At 45.2% G+C, this 25981-nt stretch overlaps 1 protein-coding gene across 10 annotated transcripts in view; it reads right to left on the bottom strand.

Annotated features, from left to right (window-relative positions):
* Window positions 1-25981, bottom strand: part of ATP2B4 (ATPase plasma membrane Ca2+ transporting 4) — a 99840-nt gene that overhangs the window by 11842 nt on the left and 62017 nt on the right. For all 10 annotated transcript variants that reach the window (XM_069074626.1, XM_069074624.1, XM_069074623.1 and 7 more), the window contains 14 exons: window positions 19629-19826; window positions 18791-19051; window positions 17696-17821; window positions 16667-16789; window positions 15469-15504; window positions 13660-13812; window positions 9706-9920; window positions 9083-9325; window positions 8206-8447; window positions 5198-5426; window positions 4062-4241; window positions 3674-3761; window positions 3133-3239; window positions 197-388 (listed from right to left, as the gene is read on the bottom strand). In XM_069074626.1, the coding sequence (XP_068930727.1) occupies window positions 197-388; window positions 3133-3239; window positions 3674-3761; window positions 4062-4241; window positions 5198-5426; window positions 8206-8447; window positions 9083-9325; window positions 9706-9920; window positions 13660-13812; window positions 15469-15504; window positions 16667-16789; window positions 17696-17821; window positions 18791-19051; window positions 19629-19826 (2393 nt within the window). The remainder of the gene's footprint in view (window positions 1-196; window positions 389-3132; window positions 3240-3673; window positions 3762-4061; window positions 4242-5197; window positions 5427-8205; window positions 8448-9082; window positions 9326-9705; window positions 9921-13659; window positions 13813-15468; window positions 15505-16666; window positions 16790-17695; window positions 17822-18790; window positions 19052-19628; window positions 19827-25981) is intronic.

Genomic DNA, 25981 nt, shown 5'->3' with positions numbered 1-25981 from the left:
TAAGCCATCAAGTGTTCAATCACAGCACTCGTGTTTATAATTCTGGGAGTTTTTCACAAAGACACCTGAAGAATGTCACAGAAGGGGCCTGGGCTTCCCATCTGCCCTAACAGCATGGTGGTCTCCTCCTTTATCCTTCTCAGCTGCCATGCTTCCCACTTCCCGACCACCTTTTGACCCATCCCCCAGACCGCACCTGGGTGAAACAGGCCCCTGTGAAGGCCACAATCACAGCCACCACATTGACAGTGAGCTGGAACTGCAGAAACTTGGAAATACTATCATAGACATTTCGACCCCACATCACGGCCTTCACAATACTGGTAAAGTTGTCATCCGTTAGAATGATGTCTGATGCCTCCTTTGCTACATCTGTACCTGCAATGCCCTGTGGGGGAGAGGAGAGATAGAAGAAAAAGGGGACAGTGAGGGTCTGGAACAGGATAACCCACCACAGGTCAGTCAGGACCCTTGTGGTGGGATAGAAAACACACCAAGTGAAGTCAGGAGACCTGGCTTTTAGTCTAGGCTTTGGCTACTAAGTGAACTATGTAACTTCAGGCATGTCATCGTAATGCTAGGTCCTACTTTCCTCATTTGTAAAATGTTGGTGCTGGACTAGAGAGTCTTTAATTTCCTCCCAAGCTCTAACATCCTACAATTTTATGAATCAATAGACTCATAGTCCATGCCATAGTCCTGAGGCAACATGACAGTACAAAGAACACTAGATTTGAAGGATCCAGGGGTTCAAATCCCAATAGATACTTACTAGCTGTGTGCCTTTGTCCCTTCATCTCTCTGTTTCCTCATCTGTAAAGCGAGGGGGTTGAACTTTATGACCTCTAAGTGGCTCTTCCAGACTAAATTTATGATCCCATGAAACCAGTCTGACCTTTAAGAGGTTGCAGAACTGGGCACTGACACCAGAGGGCACTCCGGGCACACACATGGTAGTAACAGGACAAGCGGGGCGGGGTGGGGCGGGGGGGGGGGCAGGGCGCACAGTCTCTCCAAGAAGTTGGAGAGTTTTTCCACTGTAGTCAACATCCCGGATAAATTAGTGAGCATTTGTTAATCCCCAGGTACTGGGGGGATACAGATACAGAGAATGAAATGACCCCTACTGAAAATGAGCTTCCATTATAATGGAAAAAGGGAAAGAACTATTGTTCATTCTCCAAAGGGGAAGATCAAGGCCCGAAGAATGAATACAACGAGTAGAGAATTTTCCCCAATTCAGGCTTGTGACAGGTGCTAGGGATACACACATGAAATGGACGTTTTTCCCCTCAAGTTCGCATTCTATGGAGCGTAGGCAGCAATGGGGATAAAGGGGAGATTCAGAATGCCTTAGGAAGAGGGAGAGAACACCAGCTCGGGGTGGAGAAGGACCAGAGAGGAGGAGGAGGGAGAGAATCCGGTCAAGTTTTAATAAAGCCCAGGTAATGGAACCTTTGGCTGAGCCTTAGGAGGACAAGCAAGATTCTGAAAGGCAGCGCATTCCAGGGATGAGAAAAAGCCTGTGTGCATGCACAGTCAGGAGACAGGAGGTCAGCTTGGACACAACATAAAGTAACTGGAAATATGCATGCAAGGCAGGTTGGAGTTAAGAATATGTAGATCCTTAAATGCACAGTCCTACTACAAGGAATTTGTTTTATTCTCTAGGCAATTGGGAGCCACTGAAGTTTTTGAGCAGGGGAGTGGCATGTCTCTTAGACTCATGCCTCTAGAAGGATATTTTAATAACTATTGAAGGTAGATTAGAGAGAGGAAAGCCAGGAAGACCAGGCAGACAGCAATTAGTAATCCAGGTAGAAGTAATGAGAACCTGGACTAGGGATGCTAAGAGTGTGACCAGATGACATGGAGGTAGACCTGGTGGGCCTTGGCAACTGGTTCTATTTGGGCAGTGACTCAAAATGAGGAAAAGAAAGGGAATGGTTAAAGCAGAAAGCTCTTGATCAATTCAGGAATAAACTCAGCACCCCCCCCCCCCTTTTCTTGCTTGCTAATCAGACTGTCTTCATTCCATTGGTTTCCCCAGTGCTTTTTGCTTGAGGGCTACATTCAGGAACGTGAAAGGGTAAAGGAAATCCCTGGTTCTATGTGTCATGAATGGCCACTTACCCCTTCTTTCCCATCCCCACCACCACCACTCTAGTCTAGACTCTCATCACTTAACCCATCACAAGCCTGCTTATAGTCTTTTCCCTCCATTCCATCCTGTACACCAGAGAACAATCAAAATATAATTGGGAAAAATGTAACAATATAAGTAAAAATACAATAGAATATAGATAATGCTCATATTTGGTTTTCTAAGTCAATCAATGACCCACAGAGACCCTTATGTATGGCCTCCCTCCTCACTTCTGAGTTTGATATCACTGCTAGATTATTCCACGAGTGAGAGAGGGAGCCAATGGAGAGTTATGAATACATGGAAAGTAAATGGCTCATGAAACTTGAATACGAAAGGCCTAACTAAGCCTCACAGTCAAGATCCTCTGGCCCTTGACCCCAGTTGGTAACCTAACCTCTCATTATGCTTGTTGCCTCCCAAATATGCTTTCCTTGTTTACTTCTCTGCCCTCCCACCATATCTCCACTGACTCTGAAGGCCCTGATCTGGGGAGGCGCTTTCTCACGTACTTGACCCACAGTAGAACCCAGTTCTTGCCTCCAGTCGTCTGGGGTTTAATCCCTTGTGCTATCAGCAGTCTTCCCAACCTGCCTTTATTTTCCCCATCAGGGTTTAAGCTCCTGAGAGCAGAGACTCTCTTATACTTGGTATTTACCACAACGGCTAGCTGGAGCTGGGCATTCAATGTTTCATAAATGCTTGGAGGGTAAATGAACTCATGTACAGTTTTAGCATGCATGTGCAGCAAGGCTTGCTTCGAGGTGAATTACAAGTCGAAATGATTGTTTTTGCTTCCTTGGGAGCTGAGCTATCTGAATTGCTCTCCAGTGTTTTCTCCACTCCACATCATATAGTGGAGGGAGAGTTAGGGAAGGGTCAGAAAGGGTAGGGGGTGAGGAGACACGAAGCAGCAAGCACAACAGAACCCTGTGTTAGTTTCTAGTTTGGAGAATGCAGTTTGAGCCAAAAAGAGAATTGGTTACCATGGCAAAGCCGACGTCTGCTTTCTTCAAGGCTGGCCCATCGTTGGTACCATCCCCAGTAACAGCCACCACCTGCCGATGTTCCCCCAGGGTGCTGTCAATGATGCCTGCAACACACATGTGCTAAGTGCAATAGTCATAAGTATTCTGCCTACCCCCATCCACCTAGTCTCTTTCTGGTGTCTCACCCCAGCCCTCCTTTCTAGTCTTCTCGTTCCCTTCTTTCCCTTCTCTTCCCTATGTGCTTTTCTATGGCCATACCCTGACCAGCATCGCAAGGGTAGCCTTCAGGGCTGAAAAACTGATGGGGCCCTGGAACATGACATTCTGTATGAATTGTTTGAAACCTAAGAATATACCATATGTTCCCCAATAGACTAAGAGCTTCCCAAAGGCAAAGAGTATGTCATTTTCTTGCTGACTCTCCCCGTAGCACAGGAATCTGTCACCAAACGGTGGCTGGGACAGAGGTCTAACTTCCTGCTGCAGCTCATACCCACCATGCTCTCTGATTTACATAAGCCTTATCAGCAAGTCTCACCTTTCACGAGGGTGTGCTTGTCAGTAGGGGTTGATCGGGCCAGCACTCTAAGCTTGGGCCATATCTTGTCTAGCTCATCCTGTACCACCTGTCAACAATGAACAACCCCAATCCCCATGGGTCAGTTAAGGATGAAGGAGGACCCTCCCCCCCAGATCCCTTAATTGCAGAGCACTGAGTCTATCCCTGGCTAGAGCCAAGGACTTCTAGTACACACTGGGAACCCACAATCCTTTCAACCAGGGTACTCTGGCTTTCAAAAGCAATAGTAGAATCAAGTGTATTGTCCTCTTCAAACTGTGGATCAGTTCTATACATGCTCATCCATTTTCACCTTTCTCTGGCACCCAAGCTCAAGCCCCAGCTGCTCTGGGATCCCAGAACCCACCTCGCCCTTCTCATTTCGGATAAGTCGGTTAAACTCTTTGCCCTCTAAGCACAGGAAGTCTTCACCGGGAGTCAGGATGCCACACTTTGTGGCAATAGCTCTGGCCGTGTTGATGTTATCTCCTGTCACCATTCGGACCGTGATGCCAGCCACTTTGCACTTGTGGATGGCTGCAGGCACCTATGGAAATATGTGGGAGAGAAGATAAAGAGAAGGTTGTGGTTATACCCAGTGAAGTAGATCACTTCTGTTCAGGAGCAGTACGGGGAGAAGAGGCCCCTGCAAAGATGACTATAGGAAGAAAGACCATGCCCTGGACCAAACCCACTGTCCCCTTTCTGGCCTGAAAGTGATTTCTTGACCACCTCCTCTAGCAGAACCAGTATATTCAGAATAAACTTAATTCTTCTCACTGTTCCTTGGCACCAGCTTTCCTCTGTGCACCCAATGTCACACAAAAGACTTGCATTTAATCTTGCTTGTGATAAGTAATAACAATAAAAACAATGACTAGCATTTATATAGTGCTTTAAGGTTTTCAAAGCACTCTATATTATTTCATTTGATCATTTCATCAACCTTGGGACACTGAGTGGTATTGTTCCCATTTTACACAAAAGGAAACTGAGGTTGACAAAGGTTAAGTGGCTTGCCCAGAGTCACATAGCTAGAAGGTGTCTGAGGTCAAATCTGAACTCAGATCTTCCTGACTGTTCTAAGTGGAAGCTGCCTAAGTGGAAGACTGATGAGTTAAGGTAGACAAGGCAGGAGTGAAGTTGGTACCCAGTCTCACTAGCAGGATTCACCATAACTTCTCTATTGCCCATCATTCACATAGCAAAGCCAATAAAACCTGTTTACTACTCACCAACACAAACTATATCTTCTTCAATATTCATTGGTACCTTCTGTGATGGGAGTGGATATAAGATTACCTCCTCTTAAAGAATGGGGAAAAGAGACCAAGAAAGAGGTGGATAAGATGGTTAATTTGCCTAAGGTCACATGGTGAAAAAGAACTAGAATCAAGGTCATTGTGACACCCTAGGACCTCCATCACTAGGTCATGTTAAATAAAAAGGTCAATGGCTATTTGCGAGACTCTCTTCTCCCCTTAGTGAGGGCACAGGTCTTACCTCTGGGCGCACAGGGTCTTCGATGCCAACCACAGCAATGCAGGTCAGCATAGAAAGGATCTCATGCTCATTTTCCCAAAGAGGCTCCTCTTCAAAGTCCCGGTAAGCAAGGCAGATGGTTCTAAGCCCTTCACAGGCCATCTTCTCTATCACTTTGCGTGCCATGCTATCACGTTCCTTGGGCTTGAATATCTGTGATTCCCCATTCTTGTCGAGGATCCAGAGGCACCTGGGGAAAAGGGGAAATTGGGTGGTAGCATCCCATAAAGTCTGGCTCTATGGCTACTTATCTTCTACAAAAAGTCTTATTCCAGTTTCTTTACTGGGACATGGAAGTAATCCTAGGTTCACAGAGCCATTGCCAGGATGAGAGCTCCAAGTTTTACTAAGCTGGCCAGCAGATTTTGGGCAGCTTAGTAAAACTTAAGAGCTACTTATCAGTAGTTTGGCTATGAGGTGACCCACAATGGTCAGTTCACAATCTGCTCTGGAGGAGGAAGCAGCTAAGATCACCTCTCTTCAAGTATGGCCATTTGTACCAAAAAGTTTCACTGCCTACGTCAATTCTACAGCATGGCTTCCTCACCTGGACACATGTGGCAATCTGGGGAAGTCTATGGACCCTTTCTCAGAACTGAGTTTCTAAATCATTTAAGAAATAATCAATTTTAGTTAAGAGTATTGTGAAAATAAAGATGTAATTGCTTTCTCATACAAATTCATGGATCTCATGGATCCCCTCCATTTATTTGTGGATCCCCTTGGGGGTTCTGTACACCCTAGGTGAAGAGCGCCCCCTACTCTACAGCCTCTAATCAAATAGAAGCTATGTGGGCAGTAAACCACCGACCTATGGCTGTGGGATAGTCACAGAGGTGGAATATATTTCTCTGTGTCTCTCTGTCTATCAAAGACAATTTCTTTGGATGTTTTTGTTGTTTCGAAGCCTCAGTTCCGTTTCTGATTAAATAAATCCCCAGGGAGTTGGCTATGTAAACTGATTTGCTGCTGTTGCTGCAGGTGCACAATCTTTAAAGACCTCTTTTTGGGTTGGCTACTTTATGAAGTATGTGTAACATATGTGGACAGAATCATGAAGGATCGGGGTTGGAAGGGACCACTGAGTAAACCCCATTTTACAGATGAGGAGACTGAGGCCTAGGTTGCAGAGCTTGACTCTGGACACCTCGGCATTCAACTCTATTCTTCAGACCCTCAATCCTGGATTCTTTAAGATGGCTTTTCTCAATATTTTGAATGCCTCTAGGCTCCCTCTTCCTCTCCTCCCCACCTCAACTCCACAATGTATGAAGGGGAGTGACTTAGAGTGATTTTACAGCCTGAGTCAGATAGTTAGGAAGAGAATCATGTTACCAAAGAGAAAAAAAGAAGTCACAATGAGTTCCAGAAAATGCTTCTTGGAGGTGTGGGCTGATCTGTACTCTTTTTCTTCCTTAGGCAATCTATAAATATGAGTGAGGTTTTTCTCTTTTTGGGGGGGAGGGGGATTGGATATAAAGAGGATCCAGACTTGTGATCCCGTCATAGGACACTTCTGATCCAGATATTTCTTTTTTTTTTTTTTTAAGCAATTGGGGTTAAATAACTTGCTCAAGGTTACACGGCCAGTTATTTCTGGGCGTGGTGCTGAGTGTCTGAGCCCGGGATTTGATCTCCAGGTCATCCTGACACTGGAGCTGGTGCTCTTACTCGCTGAGCCACCTGGCCGCCCCTTAGATATTTCTTCCCTAGTGCAGACTGGCAACCTGTTTTAGTCTATGCCCTGACCTGGGGCAGGAGAATCGAGACAGGGTAGGATAGAAAAGAACATTCCTGATATACCCCCAAGTAGGTGGTATTGTCAATAACTGCTCACTGGGGCAGATTCTCTGCTGCATATAGAAGAGGGAGTGGGGCCAAGGAGAATTTCCTTCTGTGATTAAGCTTTTCTTATCAATGAAAGGAAAGAGAATCACTCCTTACTGGAGGGTAATCTAAAGGACTCCCAGAAGAGGGACTGTGCTACTCCTTGTAGAGGGATTCTGGAAATCTAAGTGGAGGGAGTGGAAAGGAGGGGAGAGGTAAAGACTGCTGCTCCTCAGAGACATCCCTGCCTTCAAATGATGGCATTCTTTTTCTTGTCTTTTAAATTAATTAATTTTTTTTTTAGTTTTCAATGTTCACTTCCACAAGATATTGAGTTCCAGATTTTCTCCTCATCTCTCCCCTCAACCCACTGCAGTCTTAACCAGGATTCAGCTTAGATGCCCTCTCATAAAGGGATTGTACCCAGTGTGGGACAATTTAGGATAACAGTGCTAAAAACCTTGGCTTCATAACCTAGGTAGGGTCTATGGAGAGATTTCAGGTAGTCCATAAACTTGGATGGGAGGAAAAATGATATCTTTATTTCAAACTCATTATTTCCTTTTAAATCCTCTGTATTTTATGATTTAAGGACATAAGTTATTTTGGGGGGGGTTGTTTTTGCTTTTTGGAGGGGGGAAGGTAGGGCAATTGGGGTTAAGTGACTTGCCCAAGGTCACACAGCTAGCTTTGTGCTAAGTATCTGAAGCTGGATTTGAACTTAGATCCTCCTGACTCCAGGGCCGGTGCTCTATTCACTGTACTACCTAGCTTCCCCCTAAGGACACAGTTATAACAAGAGGTTCACAGGCTTCATCAGACTGCCAAAGGGGTCTGTGACACCAAAAAGGGTCAAGAACCCCTAGTTTGGTTCCTATCTTTCAAACTCTTGAGTCTTATCTTTCTTTTTCTGTGTCACTGGGGGTGGAGAATGGGGTTGTAAGAGGAGGGAGGCACAGTAGGGATGACTCTCTCTATTGAACAGATGAACCCAGAGAGGTACAGTGATTTGAATGTGGCCACACACCACTTTGGCCTAGAGAGAGTCAGGGTAGACTCCAGCTGCCCAAAGGCTAGCATGAAGCCCTAGGGAAGGTTTGCTAGAGAGACAGCCTTGTGAAGTGAACTGTGGGATGGCTCACTTTTTCAGGAGCATCTCCGAGGCCCCCTTGCTGTACATTCGAAAAGTCCCATTTGGGTTCTGGATAACTGTGCTCATTGATTTGCGTGATGAATTGAAGGTGTAGACTTTGTAGAATTTCTCCTCTGGTATCTCATTCCTTATTGCCTGGTAGTCGTATTTCAGGTCTTTGACAAAACCCAGCAAACCACATTCCGTCTTGTTGCCCACCTGCCGAGGAAGCCCTCCTTCTTTCTCTGGAGGCTAAAAAAAATAATATGGAGACTAAATGAGAAGCCCCAAACCAAAGGGGCCAAGGAGGGAGGGGGAAAAAGGCAGCCAAAGGTACCTGGCATGATCACAACTTTACAAGCAGACCTAGCAGCAGGGGCTGGTCACTTCCCAAACATGTCACATTTTACCTGTTTTGAGGGTAGTGAGGGATGGGGAGCAGGAAGACAAGTAGCCTGAGCCCTCAGACAGATTGCCTTGCCTGCTCTGGACAAGGTCACACCCTCCCTTATTCTTGGGGTAAAGGGGAGGATCTATTGTTTGCTAGTGAGACTTTCTCTGCTATGAGTGCAAGGATCTCTTCCCCAAAAGGTTGCTTCTGCTTGGGAATTGCTAGGTACCTAAAGGGCCCAATGATTCTCCTCATACATCCATATTTCCTAATCTTATCCCATACATCTTCACGTGCTATGCTCAGGGGTGATCTATCATAGAACAGGGGAAAGAATGCTGGATTTGGAATCAGAGAGCCTGTGTTTGAATTCTGATTCTGCTACTTCCTAGAAATGTGACCTCAGGCAAGTCATTTAACCTTTTCTTGCTTTGTCCAGGGATTTAGAGATTCCCTTCTCTTATACCTCAAGACCTAGAGTCAGGGAGGAGCATACCATGATCTTGGATGTGTAGGCACTGTTGATGGAGATGCAATTGGCAAGGAGGTCCAGGGTATTGGGTGCAATGACATCTGGGCTGGGGACCTCCTTGAAGTGAGTATCCCCTATGTAGGCCTGCACCACTCTCATGCGATTCAGAGTCAGCGTGCCAGTTTTGTCTGAGCAGATGGCGGTCGCATTCCCCATAGTCTCACAGGCATCCAGGTGACGTACAAGGTTGTTGTCCTTCATCATTTTCTGCCAGAATAAGAGAATTGTAAGAACTGGCAGGACTTCTCTTAAGTGCAGACATTGGGAGGGAGGCAGATGATTTTCAGCACAAACCCTATCCCCTCCTCTCCCATTCACTGACCTCTTCCTCTGAATAATAAAAAAATCCAAGATGAATTTTGTAAGTTCTATTAAAAACCAAAGTCTTTTGGGGACGTTGAAATGATGTCTAAATAGGATAGGGGTTCCTCCCTATCATGGATACTTTATTTCATCTAATGCTCTGAGGGAAAGCGAGGCAGGCACGTTCTCTGTCCATCTCCTGAGCTGATCCATACTGTTAGAACCTTCCCTCCCCCCTTCCCCCCAGCGTTCTAAAGGAAGGAAGTATGAAGACTCGACTTCACCTTGACAGAATAGGCCAACGAGATGGTGACAGCCAAAGGCAACCCTTCTGGTACAGCCACTACAAGCACAGTGATCCCAATGATGAAGAACTTGACAAAGTGCTGAATGTAGATGGGGATGCATTCCATGTTCCAGCTCTGATTTTCCACTCCAAACGTGAGGATCAGAAAGGACAGTATCAAGATGATAACCGTGAGAGCAGACATGAAAAGACCTGTCCAGGGGGCACAAGCAACATTAGACTGGACTCAGAAAATCCTGCTGGGAAATGAGGGACCCTGAACTGGGAAGTTCAAAACTTTTTTTCTTCAGAAAACGGCCTACAACTCATTCCATTCACTTTGCAATGCAGTCATCCATCCCTGGCCCTTCCCTTGGATGTACTAATCGACAGCTGCTGCTTTCCCTATTTCTGATCATTTAGGAGGTTCATCCATTAGGATAAGTCCTTAGAATGCAAAGACCAGTAGCAAGTACAGTACTCTGAATGCTGCAGGTGTTTTATTAATGATCGCCGCACAAGGAGAAAAGCCGAATTCCTCACGCAGAGTTGTGTCCCTTAGCACGTCATTGAAGTTTATGGGTACTCATCACAAACCTAACTTGCCTAGACAGAGCTCATCTAACTCTACACCTTCAGACAGGACAATAGCTAACTATTGCTTACATAGCCCTAGCTCTCCCCCAATAGGGTCTGTGGATTGAAGAGTAAAATCCAAAACAGAATTAGCAGTAGAAGAAATTTTAAGCAGGGCTCTTAAGGAGGACAGGAGGAACTTTCTTAGAAAAAGACAGTAGCTCTATTTTACGTGCTAATTTATCCTTTAAGTGATTCCATGGTAAGAGTATATGGTATCAGGAAGGCAAAGCGTGAACTCTGAAGCTCAGGTATAGAGGAAGGCAATGTGGGTTGTTTTAAAAGTATCTACTGAATGTTTTATACTTATGCCAAATCATAAGGAACAATGAAGTCTATATCCCCAGCACCTTGTATGGTGCCCCACAGAGAAGGCCTTTGATAAAAGCTGAGATAGGAAACAGACTACAGATTATATACAGATACGCTAAATTCAAACCAACAATTTTCGTTCAACAAGTATTTATTAAGTAGATGCCCACTCTGCACTATTAGGTACTGAGGATACAAAAAGAAAAGTGAGATGCAGATGCCCTCATTCTATGGTAAAGACAAGGGGCATTGCTGCTGTTGTTATTCAGTTACAGTCAACTCTTCTTGAAGCCATTTGGGGTTTTCTTGGCCAAGATACTGGACTGGTTTGCCATTTCCTTCTCTAGCTCATTTTACACATTAGAAAACTGAAGCAGGCAGAGGAAAGTGACTTGCCCAAGGTCACACAACTACTAAGTGTTTGAGGCTGGATTTGAACTTAGGAAGATGTCTTCCTGACTTCAGGCCTAGCACTTCTATACATTGTACCACCTAATTGTCCCCCTTTCCCCAAGGATAGATAGCTACTATATTGATGACATAGTCATGACAAAGACCCCAGAGTGACAGAGTGACAATGGTGTGGATTTAAGAAGTCTGAATGTAATCGGGATAAACATAAAAAGTCTTACATCTGAGTTTATGAAAAGCAAATCCAGCTTGGTGAGGTTATTTAAAACCATGCCATATGCCAGAATGTAGAAAGAAAGAATGGCAGGGAGAATCACATGTCAGTTGTCCAAAGGTATTCAGACAGGTTAAATTTGTTCTGTCTGGCCCTAGAAGGTGGAACTAACGACCATGGGTAGAAGCTAAAGGGAAGCAGATTTTGGCTCACTAGAAAGGAACAACATTTTTTAGTTTGTTTTTTTGTTTTTTGCTTTTTGGAGAGGGGAGCGGGCAAGGCAACTGGGGTTAAGTGACTTGCCCAAGGTCACTTGGCTAGTACGTGTCAAGAGTCTGAGGCCAGATTTGAACTCAGGTCCTCCTGACTCCAGGGCTGGTGCTGACTCCAGGCCACTGTGCCACCTTGCCACCCCAACAACTTTTTTTTTAACAACTAGAGCTATATAAAAGTAGACTGGGTCACTCTGGGAGGTGGTGAGTTCCCCATTACAATGGGATCCTCAACTGGCAGCTGGATGATCACTGGTTGAGAATGTCATAGATGTAATTCTGTTGAAGTACAGGCTGGACTAGGTGTTTAAGGTCAATCAATCAACAAACATTTGTTAAACTAGAGTCAGGAAGACCTGAGTTCAAGTCCAACCTACCTGTGTGACTCTGGGCAAGTCACTACATCTCTGAGTTTCTCAGTTTTCTTATCTGTAAAAATGGGGATAATAGCACCTACTTCTTATAGTCATTGTGAGGATGGAATGAGGTATTTGAAAAGCACTTTGTAAGCCTTACAATGTTATGTAAAGGCAAGCTATTATTACTATTAACAACAACAACAATAAAGACAAGATAATTTTCAGATGGAGGTATTAGTAGCTGGGAGAACAGGAAAGATATCATGTGGAAGGAGGTCCCCGAACTAAGGCTCAGTAGAAACTAGGGATTCTAAGAGTCAGAGGTAAGGAAGGAGTGCTTTCCAAGCCAGTGCCAAGACATAGAGATAGATTCCTTCTATCTCTTCAGTTTTGTTGACTCTTTAACTGGACTGGATGAGGTAGAGAAAGGAATATGGGGGCAGTTAGGTGGCACAGTAGATAGAGCCCCAACCCTGGAGTAAGGAGGACTTGAGTTCAAATCTGGTCTCAGACACAACACTTACTAGCTATGAGACCCTGGGCAAGTCACTTAAGCCCAATTGCCTTGCCAAAAAAAAAGGAGTATGGGCAGAGATGGAAGAAGAGGAGGGAAGGAAGAAAGTATTTATGCCTACCATGTGCCAGGCACTGTGCTAAATGCTTTACACATATGATTTCATTTAATCCTCACTACAACCCTGGGAGGGAGGTGCTGTTACTATCCACATTTGACAACTGAGGAAAATGAGGTAGACAAAGGTTGAATGACTTGCCTAGGGTCACTCAGCTACTAAGAGTCTGAGGCTATATTTGAACTCAAGTGTTCTTAACTCCCAAGCCAGTGCTCTGCCCACTGCACTACCTAAGCTCCCTTCAGGCAGAGAGAAAAGCCGGAGGAAAAGTCATAAATCTAGGGTCAGGACTTAGAAGGAGAAATACAGGGAGGCCACAGCAGAAAGTCAACCAACCAAGGTGATGGAAAGCCAGCTGGAGAAGCCTTCTGCTTGGGTGCTATCCCCAATTCTATTGCAGACAATTTATTTGATAAAAGTATCCTTTAGAAATCTCATTTCAAATCCTCTGTTGTCTCCCTCTGTTCATGATCATGTCATAATCAAAAGGGCCAAATCTGCTAATTCCTCACCTGTGTGAGTAGAATTTGCTAACTGAAGAGTGAATCTTATCTTCAAGGGTCTTACAAGCTAGAACCAATGGTACTGACAAGATAGAAGCAACATTTTTAAAACTTTGTGTTAGCCTGAATCCCTCTAACTTCATTTCACAATGGGGGAGCTATTTCCTAACACTCAGAACTCTACCAATGCAGAACGGGCTGCTTTGAGACACAGTGACTTCTCGATCACATGAAAATGCGAAATCAAGGCTGGATAATTACTGGGGTTTACAATCAGCCTTCTTCAGGCTGAAGTTCTGTGAACTGTGAACTTTAACTTTTCTTCAGAGGTCACATTCTTTAGCTCTCAGGACTCAGATACACTCCAGCGCCTTCTTTATTGGTGACGATTCCACCTCCGGGGAAGTGATGTCATTTCAAAAGGGAATTTGGCAGTAAAGCCAAGATCTCATCTCCTTGTTCACACTAGACAGTTAGGTTTTTAGTCTGAATTGGCCTGTCTGTGGTATGTGCTCGGGGAGAGTGGTAGAGGAGAGACTCATGGGATTCCCTACTGTTTTCCTTCCCTCGCCCTTCCACCCCAGCTGGTCCCCAGCCAGCTAGACCTACTCACCGGCTTTCCCAATCTGAACAGCCAAGCGTGTCAGCTTGCCCTGTAGCACTGACTTTTCCTTGGGCCCCTTCTTCTTCTTCTTCTCTTCTTCTTCTAGCACTTCTTGGCTCTTCAGGGGCTGGATTTCTAGAGGCACGCCATCTTCAGTATTAGCTGGAGCACACAGAAATAGCAGGTGAACCAGAGGTTCAGGAGCACAAATGACTAGGCAGGCCAGAGCCAAGAAATCAAGATGCCCTTCTGCACATTTCCTTGAAGCACAAATTGGTGCTGGACAGCCAGCACCAGCTCTGGGCCTTTCACCAATACTCTGAGCCCACCCCATCCCATCCCACCCAAGGGCTGGCTGGGTGTTTGAATTCAGCCCATAAGTATTTTTGATCAGATCCTTTGGAGCAACACACAGGGAAAGGTACACATTTCCCCTGTTGTCAGTCTCCCATCACTAGCTCAGCATTCAGAATTGGATTTATTACTCTATTAATTTTAAAAAAGTATATATGTATATGTATATATATATATTGACACACATTAATGCAATATAAAATTTCAAACCATCCTTCCAAGAAGCCAGTGCTCAGGATGGATGAACTCTGGAAATACAGAACATGATTGAGATGGTAGGTAAACATGCCAGGAACATTGAAATTTGGATTCTGTTTTGAATAGCCTCTCTCCTTCCCCACATACATGATATCATTAAAAAAAATAAAAAGGATCATAAAGCTGGGCATCTCCAGCCCCGTCCAATATAAGTTGGGGCTGGGAGTGCTTGGTTAGTACCTTGTGAGGGAAAGGAGACATGGAAAGAACCCCGGAGTCAAGTCCCTTACAAGGCAGTTGGTACTAGGGTTCCACTAGAAAAGCATAAGGGAGATAAAGAGAGGAGGAATATATACAGACTAGTTTGTTTTATTCATTTTTTGAAACAGGTTTATAATAAGCCTAAAAATAAAGATAATCACTTCCTTTGAGCAGCCCCGGTTCTCTAACAAAATGACAGCTTTACTTTTAGATATCAGTGGCATCTTGGCTGAAAAGGAAGGGATCTTTGTGAACTGTCTCATCTTCCAGTAGAACCATCCCTGTGTCTCTCTTTTTCTTAAGGTTCTGCCCCCATTCCCATGTACATCGTATCCCTTGGGAGAATCTACTTCTCCAGTCAGACATAGATAAGACAGAGAAAGAATGAAAACACAGCCACCAGAAAGAAAACACATTTCAGATCAAGAGGAGAAAAACAGACTGTGGATCATAGTGTGGAAAGAAGGAGAGAGCGAGAGATAGGGGAGAGAAGTGTAAAGACAGGGCTCTCCTGGGAAGAAAAGTGGAGAGGGCAGCCCACATCAGGAGAGAATATGGACAGAGCCAGGCCAGGAGAAGAGGAGGAGGGTGCAGTGAATATGCAATCCCTGCAGGGATAAGGGGACGGTCCTCTCCTGGGAATGGGGCACACCAGGCTGTAGATCATAGAATGCCCACGATCAAATACTGGCAAAGGCCATTTCTGCCAGAGCAGTCAAAGAGATCAGTTTCTTAGGATAGTACAGATCAGTTTCCTGCAGTATCCCAGAAGCAACCAGGGTCCTGGCCTCCCTAAATTGACAGCAGAGGGTGCTGTGGCTTCAGTTCAGGTTGGAAAAGGGAAGGTGAGCCAAAAAGGCTTAGTTGCTGCACCCTCTGGATGCCTCCACCAGCTCAGCGAAGAACAGACTACTGTCGTGGGAAGGAAGAAGACGGAAGAATGGAGGACAGCCTGGAAGGTCTGGTTTGGGGGGAGGTGAGGGAAGGGTAAGGGAAGAAGGTTACCTTTGTTGCGATTTTCAGGGGCTCCTTGTTTTTTACCTGTTTGAAACAAGAAAGAAAAAAAAAGGGGGGGAATGGTGGAGACCCTCCGATTGTGTCATTGAGGGACCTAAAGTGTCCTTATTATGGTGAAGGCTCTGCCCAGCCCCAGAAGCACAGCAAGGGCTCGGGCAGAATATCCTTCTCTAGATTATCAGTGTTGGAGAAGGGGGCATGGAGGCCACAGGAAAAGAAACATACTACATACACCTATGTTTACTAGGATCCCTGGGATACTGAGTAGGTCTATGTGCATCTGCACATGGGAGCACATGCGCACACACACACACACACACACACACACACACACACACACACACCCCCTCAGCCAATCCCTCTTCATTAATAAGGCTATTGGAAATAAGAGATTCCTCCATTCAAGTAGAAGGGCAGAACTGGAAGGCAGACACACCTTTCCTCACTTACCCAATGGGATAAAATCCCTCTCTCTTTCTCTTCTTTCTCTCTCTTTCTCTCTCTCTCTTTCTCTCTCTCTCTCTCTCTCTCTCTCTCTCTCTCTCTCTCTTTGTCTCTCTCTCTCTCTCTCTCTCTGTCTCTGTCTCTCTGTCTCTCTCTCTCCCTGTCTCTCGTGTTAAGTGAACTCCAGAGAAAAGTGGCTTTTGCTCTAGAGACAGACACCACCTTGCCTTGCTTCCCTGCTTCTGATCTGTCCCAAGAGCCTAGAGCTTGAGTGCAGGCAGTTCCATTCCCCGTTGAGTTTCCCTAGGCCTGGACAGTTCATCCTGAGGCCTGGGTAGGGAAGAAGGACAAAAGGAAGGGGGAAAAGAAGGCAGGCAGCAGAAGCCAGAGGCCACAGCCAGCTTTGTGTCTGCTAACTTTAAGAACTATCATCTCCACCCACCTGCATGAGATGTCAAGGCCACAGAGCAACCCGTTTGGAAGGAAACCTATGCATGATCTGGTTTTCATCATTGTTCCCTAGGGAGTCAGAGATGGCTGTACCAAAATGGTTTCTTCTCTGCTTTTCCAAAGGGTCTGGGTTGTCTGTCAACCTTATTTCAACAGGTTCCTGGTCCAGGGGATGCCCCTTAGACTCCAGCTGTCTTCCAGCAGGACAGTCTTTAAATCACTTTATTTCATCTCACCAGAGATCCCTAGTTCATCTAGGGAAGAGGGACTGGGGGACCTGGATGGGGCTTACTGGTTTTTTCCTTCTCCACTTCACTTTCTGATGCTCCCAAAAGGGTGAAAATGATTCCAGTTTGGGAATGCAAACCCACTGCAGTCACTACCATCCGGCCAGAGCCTTCCATCACATGGGTCCCTGGAAAGAGTGAGAAAAGGTGATCTTTCTATACCCCCAGCCTTGCTCTGTGTAGCAACCTAGCACTAAGGCTCCACTGGACCCAGCTCCCTTCAATGTTCTTGCCCACAGAAGGCAAAGATAAAACTAATCCCAGGGTCTATCTTCAGGTTCCATAGGCATCTTTTTAGGAAGTGCTCAAGTCCATTTTAGGACTGGAGCTAAAGGGACCTCAGAAAAGAGCTAGCTCAGCCCCTTCATCTTATGAAGGAGGGATCTGGAGTGCAGGGAAATTCAGTGACTTGCCAACGTTCACATGGGCAGTAAACAGCAAGAGTGGGGTCAGAACCTCAGCGCTCTGCCTTCAGAGGGAGTACTTTCCCATTGATTCTTTAGGAGACTACTTGGTAGGGATATTGTAGAAGGGAGTAGTCTAAAGGGCAACAGGTATGAGAGATGACTAGATAACCTCTGCACACCCTTTGAAAATGGAATCAAAGAAACCCCATCTAAATTGCTGGATTTACTGAGACCTGAAGCAGCTCAGGACAACAATGGATAAAGCACTGGGCCTGAAGTCAGGAAGACCTGAGTTCAAATCCAGCCTCAGATACTTAGTAGCTGTGTGACCCTGAGCAAGGCCATTAACTGCTGTCTGCCTCAGTTTCCCCAGCTGTAAAGGGGATAATAATAGCAACTGCCTCCCAGAGTAGCTGTTGTCAGGATAAAATGAGATAGTAATTGTAAAGAGCTCAACATGGCGCCTGGCACACAGTCAGTGCCTTTAGCTATTATTACAAAGTCATCTGTGTGACACTATTGCAGAAATCCAAAGAAGAAGTAGAGTCAGGCTTAAGGGGCACATCTTCTGGGACAAGGAAGAACGAGGGAACCACGGAGAAAGGGGTAGAAAAGCCAAAGCGTCACCTGAAAGTAACATGGGGTTTTTTTCTACAGTCTTCTTGACGTGGTCAGACTCTCCAGTTAGGGTACTCTCGTCAATTTTCAGATCATTCCCTTGGAGCAGGATACCATCTGCAGGCAACAGGTCACCTGAAGAAAAAGAGGGAGGAGGGAGGAAGATAAAATGGAGAATGATAATAAGAGACAAAAAGAGAATGGGGGACCCCAGGGTCCTGTTCTGCCCTACTGCTGCGCCATGGAGGTTCCCCAAAAGGCATTAGACAAACAGGTACCACAGATAAGCAGGTAGCATGTGGATTCTAGGGGAAAGTTTAGTCCTGCTTACCAAGGACAAAAGTACCTGCAAAATATGGGACAACCTCTAAAGGCTCTGGGTATTACTATTCCTGATGACCTTCCCACCCTGAGACCCAGAAAAACATGCGGGTTATTCCATAGAGCAGAAAGGTTTTATTAAGTTGTACCATAGGAGGGTCTATTCCTTTCCTAAAGGATTTACAGCTTACTTAAACTTGAACCCAGAAGCTGATAATGAAGAATATAATCTATCAGCTCCCTTCAATAATTCTTAGACCCCCTCCTCTTAGGATAGGATAGGATAGGAGAGAACTATCTTGCCCACCAAGCAATGAAACAGAAAAGGCACAACAGGAATGGAAAAAGGAGAAGAACAAAATTGTAACCAGGGTGAGGAGGCCTACAACTAGAGTGAGGGCATTAAAACAATACTGAAAATACCATCAGTGTTTCACTGAAACAACTAAACCTAGGACCTAGATTACAAGAATAAAATTTTAATTATTAAGATAATTTTAAAAATTAAACTATAAAGCTGCCACAGGCTGGCTTCATCACCCTTCGCGCTTCACCCCAAGTAAGGCTTGGATCCATCCTGTCCCACCTTGCTTCTCTCCCCCTGTTTCCAACTCTCCAACTGAGGCTACCTCCCCAAGAAGTATCCTTGCTGTATTCCAGGATCTCTACCTGCTTCCCCAACTGAAATGGGATGCAAAAATGATTAGTGTTGGCTATGGAGAACAGAAACCTGTGTACAAAGTCAGTAGGCTGGGAGGGGTACCGACAGCGTGCGGTCCTCACCATATTTGATGTGAGCAATATCTCCCACCACAATATCAAACACAGGCAGTTGGATGATCTGTCCCTTGCGTATCACAGTGAACTTCTGCTCCTGCTCAATACGGGTCTGTAGGCCCCGAAACTGCTTCTCCTTGCTCCAGTCATTGAAGGCCGTCACCAGCACCACAATTATGACCGAAAATAGGATAGCTGCTCCTTCAATCCAGCCAGTCCCTCCTTCCTCTTCATCTGTCTCACCCACTGTGGATTGCCCACAGTCCACTTCATATGGAGAGAGAGAAAGGAGGGGGTGTCATTTAAAAGGTCCTTGTCCCCGTAAGTGACGTTAATGCTTTCACTAACCCTCTCTGGGAGAGGTGGGATAGGGCAGGGCGGAAGTAGGTAGGCAGACTCCCAGGAGGAGGAACCAGGTATCCACTCATCACCTGCACCACCACAGTATTAACCTGAAAGGAGCCAGAGACTCAATAGTTCAGACTGTGTACCTATGAAAATGATGGGTGGGTCACATGTCAATAACCACCTGAGTCCAAAGGGGTCAGACTACTTCTGCCCATGATGCCAAGCACTTGGGTTTGCACTTTGAGGAGTAGGCCTTTGGGGGCTTGGCAATATTCTTTTTGTCACTAGACGTGAAGGATGAGACATAGAGAGGAATGCTATGGTAGAAACGAACCTCGCTGGGTACTGGACAAAATGTCCAAATGCAGTCTGAATTAATCAGTTCTGTTCCTCAACTAATCATTCTGGGTGGACAGGGAAAAAAATCTAAGTGCAGATAGTTTATCAATAACCAATATTAAATGCCTAGGATCTTGCCCAGTTCTAAGACACTCACGTTCCTCTTTGTCACCAGAAGGTCGGTAGAAGGACAGGCCCAGGGAGATGACTGCTGCTACCTCCAGGATGATGAGTGTGACATCTTGTAGAGCCTCCCACACTAACTCCAAAAAAGTCTGGGGCTTTTTAGGGGGGATGAAGTTTTTTCCAAACACCTCCCTACGTCTTTCCAGATCTGCAGGGTCCCCAGAGAGTCCTGAAGAGAGGAAAGGGGGCAGTGAAAGAAGAAATAAAGAAGTTAGAGGGAACTTTAAGAAAACAAAATACTCTACCTCTCCCAAATACCCCCAACTACCTCTCTTCCTTGACCTATACAAGTTACAAATCCTCTGGGTTGAAACATTCAAGAAGTCAGTTCAATTATACCCTATTTCCACCTAGTCAACGGTGCCAAGAATAGGCAAGGCCCACTCTTCTTGTCTTGGATAGTGTCAACCTAAAACTAATAATGTCTTAGAGATTTCATTAACACTTCATAAAGGTGTATATCCAAACCAAGAGGTACTGTAGCATCACGGAAAATTGGCCTCAGAGTCAAAAGTTTTGGGTCCAGTCCCAAGTGCATCCCATTCTTGCCGTGTGACCCTAAATAAAATATTTACCTTCAGTGCTCCCAGGCAACTCTTTTGGACCAAGTTGCTGAGCAAGTGCTGATCTGTATTGGTAGAAGGTGCTTACTTAATCAATGAAGTCACAGTTTGAAAACTCCAAATTATCTTTTGACTGTATCTTCTCAGATGTCCTCTCTGACAACTCTTAGCAGACACCCGAAAGTCACAAAAAGCAGGGGGGATGTGTCCTGATTCTCAGCCTACGCTTCCTTCCACTAGACTTCCTGTTCTGGCATTTCAGCTTCTAATTCTGGTCTTTTCTCTCCTCACAGTGGTCCCCCTCCCCTCTTTGAAGAAGATAACTGGGATTATTTAGTCAGGAGGGAAAAAAGGAGCAAAGGAAGGAAGAAGGGCTTGTTTGGGGTTGGAAACATCCAGGCAATTCACTGAGGCCAGGTAGCCAAAGACAGAAATTTTCAGTTACACTTCCCAGCATCAACAATCCCAATGCCAAGATGAAGGGGGAAAGGGGGCGTCTGAATTTAACATGGTAATTAATGCCAGTTGGTGTCCATCAGTTTGTTTATATGCCACAGAAAATTAGTAAAAAAAAAATTTGACACTTAAGACTTCTACATACAAGCTTTTATAGTTTCCCTGAAGCTGAGGGTGGTGGCAACACAGGTCTCCAAGAGAGCACTGGTGCAGTGGAGGGAACACCAGTGTGGGCTGAAGTCCAAGTAATTGTGGCCAGTAGGGGGCCATTGGTAAAGGCCTCTGGAGGGAGCTAAGGGGCAATGATGAAAGCCTATACTTCATTAGTTCCATTAAGGGCTGTTCTACAAAGATATAGGAAGAATATAGCTTGAGGAAGAATTTTGAGATGAGACTTCGCAAAAATGTCAACTGACCAAAATAAACCAAAACCAAAACTCCCAAAACAAACAAACAAAACCCCCCAACCAAACTAGGACAGATACACAAGTAGAATACAGGTGGGACTCTGACTGGAAGAAAGGCTGTGATAGCATTTGAGAGTAGTTTTTAGTAGGCCACGAGAGGTCTTCAGGGCATAGAACAGACAAAGAGCACATAAATTAGGGAAGAACCCTAAACCTCTCCATAAAGGTGGCTACTTCTAGTTGTGTGTCACTTAAACTTTGTTTCAATTTCTTCATCTGTAAAATGGGGATGTAATAGAACTTGTCTCACAGAGTTGTGAGGATCAGATGAAATATTAAAGATGAAGCACTATATGAATGCTGGCTATCATTATTATTGCTACCATTACTTATCATAAACTAGATGAAATCCAATTGGGTTCTCTGACATTGAGATTGAGAAGCCAGTGCCAAGGAGCAGTGAGAAAAGTTAATAGCAATAATTAATAATAATAACAGTAGCTAACATTTCTATATCTTTAAGGTTTGCAGATATAATCACATTTTATTCTCACAAAAACTCAATAGGAATGCTAGCCATAATTATAAATTCTGTATTGCCTCGGGTCAAGAAGCATGGGCAGAGTGGGATTTGACTCACAGAGTAAAAGGAGAACTTGGGTATTTCCCAGAAGGCTCCCTGTCTCCCTCTGCCTGAGGGGGTCCATCTCCCAGTAGGAAAAGAGGACATGAGCCTGGGAAAATAATGCTTAAGGCAGAGATGGTATTGCCCGAGGGCAGAGCCCAGTTGATTGTGTCTGTGGGGTCCCTGAGATGGTAGGACCCTGCCCAGTGGATTCAGGGATTCTGATAAGCTGAGATGCTCCTTGACATGTAGGCTTCACAGGATAAAGGGAAGTGAGTGGCACTCACAGATAAGTTTTAACAGACCACCCAGGATAACCAGAATGCAGGCACTGGGAGGTACTCTAGGGGCTTTCCCATTGCTCCTGGAAAGAGACAGTCCAGGGTCATCCACTGTCCTAAGGCCACTTGAGCTGGTCTTGGTTGTGAAGGTGAAGCTATGAGATAGCAAAGAGAACCCAGTTACCTGTAGAATGGCCCCAGAAGGAACTTAAGGGAAAGTGAATCCATCTGAATTCCCCTCATAGGAGAAGAACCCCTCTGTGACTCCCTCACTTTAAAACAAAAGCGAATCAGCCCTACTGTTTCTCTAACAGACCAGACAGAGATGAAGGGATCAGGGAAAAAGATGTAGAACTCTAGAACACAGCGTTTCATAGGAGACTGAAGAGGTCATTCGATCCAATTCCTTCATTGTAAAGATGGAAAAAACGAAGGCCCCCAAAGATTCCTGTTGCATATTTTAGGAGGAGAAACAGGACAAAAATCTCCATGAAAAGCCTAAGACCAGATCTTGTCAGTGATCCTCCTTGATCAGTGATCCAACCCCACTCAATCCCTAATTCCTGCTCTATCATCTGCGTCTTTAAGTTACCTAGGGTTTCTACCTTAAAGAATCCAGGTGGATTTTCAGTTCCCAGCATGCCCAGTAGCAGGGAGGGGAAAGCTGAAACCCACTATTGACCTGGGAATCCTCTCTCTCTGACACACGTGTGAGATAGGAAGGGGAACCATGTGGGACTAGGAGCTTGATTGGTCTCTGACTTTGGTCTTTCCATTTTAATTTTTCCTACCCCAGAGAAGGTTTTCAGTCCCTGATCTCAACAGCTGTAATTTCATACACACTCTAACCAGGAGCAGATTTTAGCTTCTGATCTCAGCAGCTGCAAAATAAATGTGTGCATATGCACACACACACACACACACACACACACACACACTCCTAGAGAGTAAAGTAAATGATCTTTTTCCACAGGGAAAAGGTTTCCCTGAAGGAACCCAGAAGGAAGGAGAATAGGAAAATCTCACTCCTAAGAACCTTTGGAGAAAGAGCTCTAGGTCTGGATCAGAAATGCCACTGCTCTGAGAGGCAGGTTTAGCACATGGGCTGGGAGAGACAAAAAGAATGTGAAAAGCTGTGAAGTCATCTCTCCCACCCCATGCTGGGGAGTGTACAGCCCTTGCCTAGGTTCGTGTTGAATTGGGAGAAGACTAAAGCATTGATGGAAAATCTGTGTCAGGCTGGTTGGGACCCAAAGACTAAAAGAAAAAGCTAGAGCCCAGGCCTAAGTGGCCCATCCCCATCAGAAAAAGGCTACACTCCCTCCCTCCTTATGCCTCCCCAAGAACAAGCTGCAGCGATAACCCACTCACACTGACTAGTTCCCCAGCAGGGGTTGTGTTAGCATAGATACCATGAGGTACTTCCAGCTGTCTGAGTTAGGGCATTTTAGATTGCCTTAGCAAGGGAGGCAATGGTATCTTTTCCCCTGGGAATTTAAGAAAGGTCCCCGAGATGGTTTCAGTTTTGTCTTACTTGCAAAGCTAGGGAAGACCGGATTCCAAGATCTATGGTTGAATGATGTTTATTCTGTTTTTTAGGAAGCAGAGTTAAGTGACTTGCCCAGGGGCACGCATAGGTAGTATCTGAGGCTGGATTTGAACTCAGGTCCTCCTGAATCTAGAGCCAAGGCTGCTCTAGATTTACCAAGTTGCCCCTTGGTAAAGTATATTCCAAACCTGGAAGTTGATAATAGCCAGATGTCATCCTCATACCTCTCTTGAAATGTTCAAGGGACTTTTCACAAACTGGCATCTCCATTTTAATACTAATCATAAGCAAGTCCTGTGCTCATTGTCTGCCTTTGTCAGTTAAGATGCAGAAATGAAATGATCTGTTCAAGGTCACATAGCAAAAAAAATGACTTGGGGGGGGGGGGGGGGGCATGTTTAGTGATTTTGTTTTTTACAATGCCTAGAAACCAAGCCTGGAGAGTTATACAGGGCAACCTACCCTGAATTTGAAGTAGTGAAACTGCCTTTATTTCCTTCTACTACTATTTCCTAAGACCCCAAACACTGCCTCAAGAAGGAAAGGGTTTCCTCTCACTGGAGGTCTTCACATAGAAGCCAGATAGATAAAGCAAGTTGCTGGAGAAGCCGTGGAGAGAGTCTTGGTCAGGCGGTGGGTGGGAGGGTTGGACTAACTGGAAGAGGTCTGGAGTACCTTCCAGATCTGACATTCTGGGAATGTGTGGGGAAGCTTGAGTGATCATGGGCACTGAAATCAGCCACATGTTGTAAAGCTGTGTGCGAACATGCATGCTCTCTCTTGGGCTCATGTATCCACAAACTTATTGTAGCACTCCCTAGTGCTTGGACCAATGGCTTTGTTAAAAAAAAAAAAAAGTCCTATTTCCGAGAGAAGCAAAAAGGAAGTGTTAGCTTAGTCATGAGGTGAGATGTGCTAGAACAGAGATGTGGCCCTGGGCATAACCCAAATGTAACAAAGCAGCAAGAACATTTAAAAAACCTGCAGAGATTTCTTCTGCAGAGATTTTCAAAGGAATAGAGTTTAAAAATGTCTAACTCTGGGGTTAAAGATTAAGAATGATGATAGTAATTCAGATAGGTAGGTAGGAATTCATGGTAGGCTCAAGAAGGCCTAGGTATAGCCCTGTTCCTCAAGGCAACAGAACTCCTATAACTCAGGGTCCTAACTCTTAACAGTTTGGGCATTTGGGGCTGGGCAGGCCAGGGGAAGTGAAGGCAGAAAGGAGGAATAGGAAGGAGAACCTAGGAATAGATCACTCAGCACCCCAGGCCAAGGAGGGAGAAATGATCAAAATCAGATACTTGAGCTCCAAAGCTTATCACACAGGATCTTGGGAGTTTCTAAGATATGGTGTAGAGTTTCTTTCAAAGGAAAGGGAGGTTTGGGGTAAAAAAGAAAGAAGGAAAGGGCTATTTGACTTTCACCTAGGACTTAACTGAACCTTCCTACTCTTTTCCTCCATCTCTCCTCTAATCACCACCACATTGTCCATGCCTACTTCCCCCTTGTGTTTCCCTTACCAACTCTAAGCCTGTTTAAGTTAGCCCTGCCTCATTCATACAATAGTCAAGTTCTTCATGCTGTTGGAACCAATTTGTCTCTTCCGTTCCCCCCACCTCCCCACCCCAGCCATTCCTTTGGCCTGTCTCTTTTACAACTTCCACTATATCTAATAAATGCCTTGTTGGACCAGCTGCCTAAGACCCCATAGTTCCATTCTCTTTTCTCCTGCAATGAGATCTCTTTCTTCTCCTGTAGTATTGGGTGGAGGATGGCAAATGCAGGACACTCTTCTTCCTGAAAATTCCTATGGCAAAGCCTCAATTGAGGTCCTTAGAGGAACCTGAGGGAGGAAGTGCATGATGGTCGAGGGCATGATGATGAAGGAGCAGCCAGCAAAGCTCTGTGTCTGGCAAATCCAAAAATGCTTAGTGTTCTCAAGAGCCCAAAGGCTTTTATAGATAATGAGTAATCCCTAAAGATAACAAATATGTCTCCTAGCCCAGGTCATAGCCAGTCTATCTTCATGTGCCCAGATAGATGTTTCTCATCTAGTGTGATCTCCACCATTTTATATTCATTCCCCTGGGGACTAGCCAGAGCAGAAACTCCAAATTCACACAATGGTCAGAACCATGATATGTGACCAGCTCGGCATTCACTCTCACTGTGGAACCAAGAGCAAGGGGCAAGGGAGAGAAAATAAGGTTAGAGAGCACGATTAGCAGATTTAGCTTAACACCAAGGACACAGATAAGAACACCCAAGTAAGAACGACCCAGATCTCAAGATATGGGGCTTGAGTAAGCTTTCTTACTTCCTGTGTTCTGCTTCTAAAGGCAAAGTCCCTAAACCTTCAGAGAGATTCATCTAAGGTTGGTGCCCAGAAATGTCAGATGCCCTCAGGAGGCAGGGTACCAGATTCATTCCTGATCCCCCT

This window comes from Petaurus breviceps, unplaced genomic scaffold (assembly GCF_028583685.1).
Source record: "Petaurus breviceps papuanus isolate PSGF00001 unplaced genomic scaffold, PetGlider_PUasm1.0 90895, whole genome shotgun sequence".
NCBI classification, from domain to species: domain Eukaryota; kingdom Metazoa; phylum Chordata; class Mammalia; order Diprotodontia; family Petauridae; genus Petaurus; species Petaurus breviceps.
This window is presented reverse-complemented; position numbering and strand designations above follow the sequence as displayed.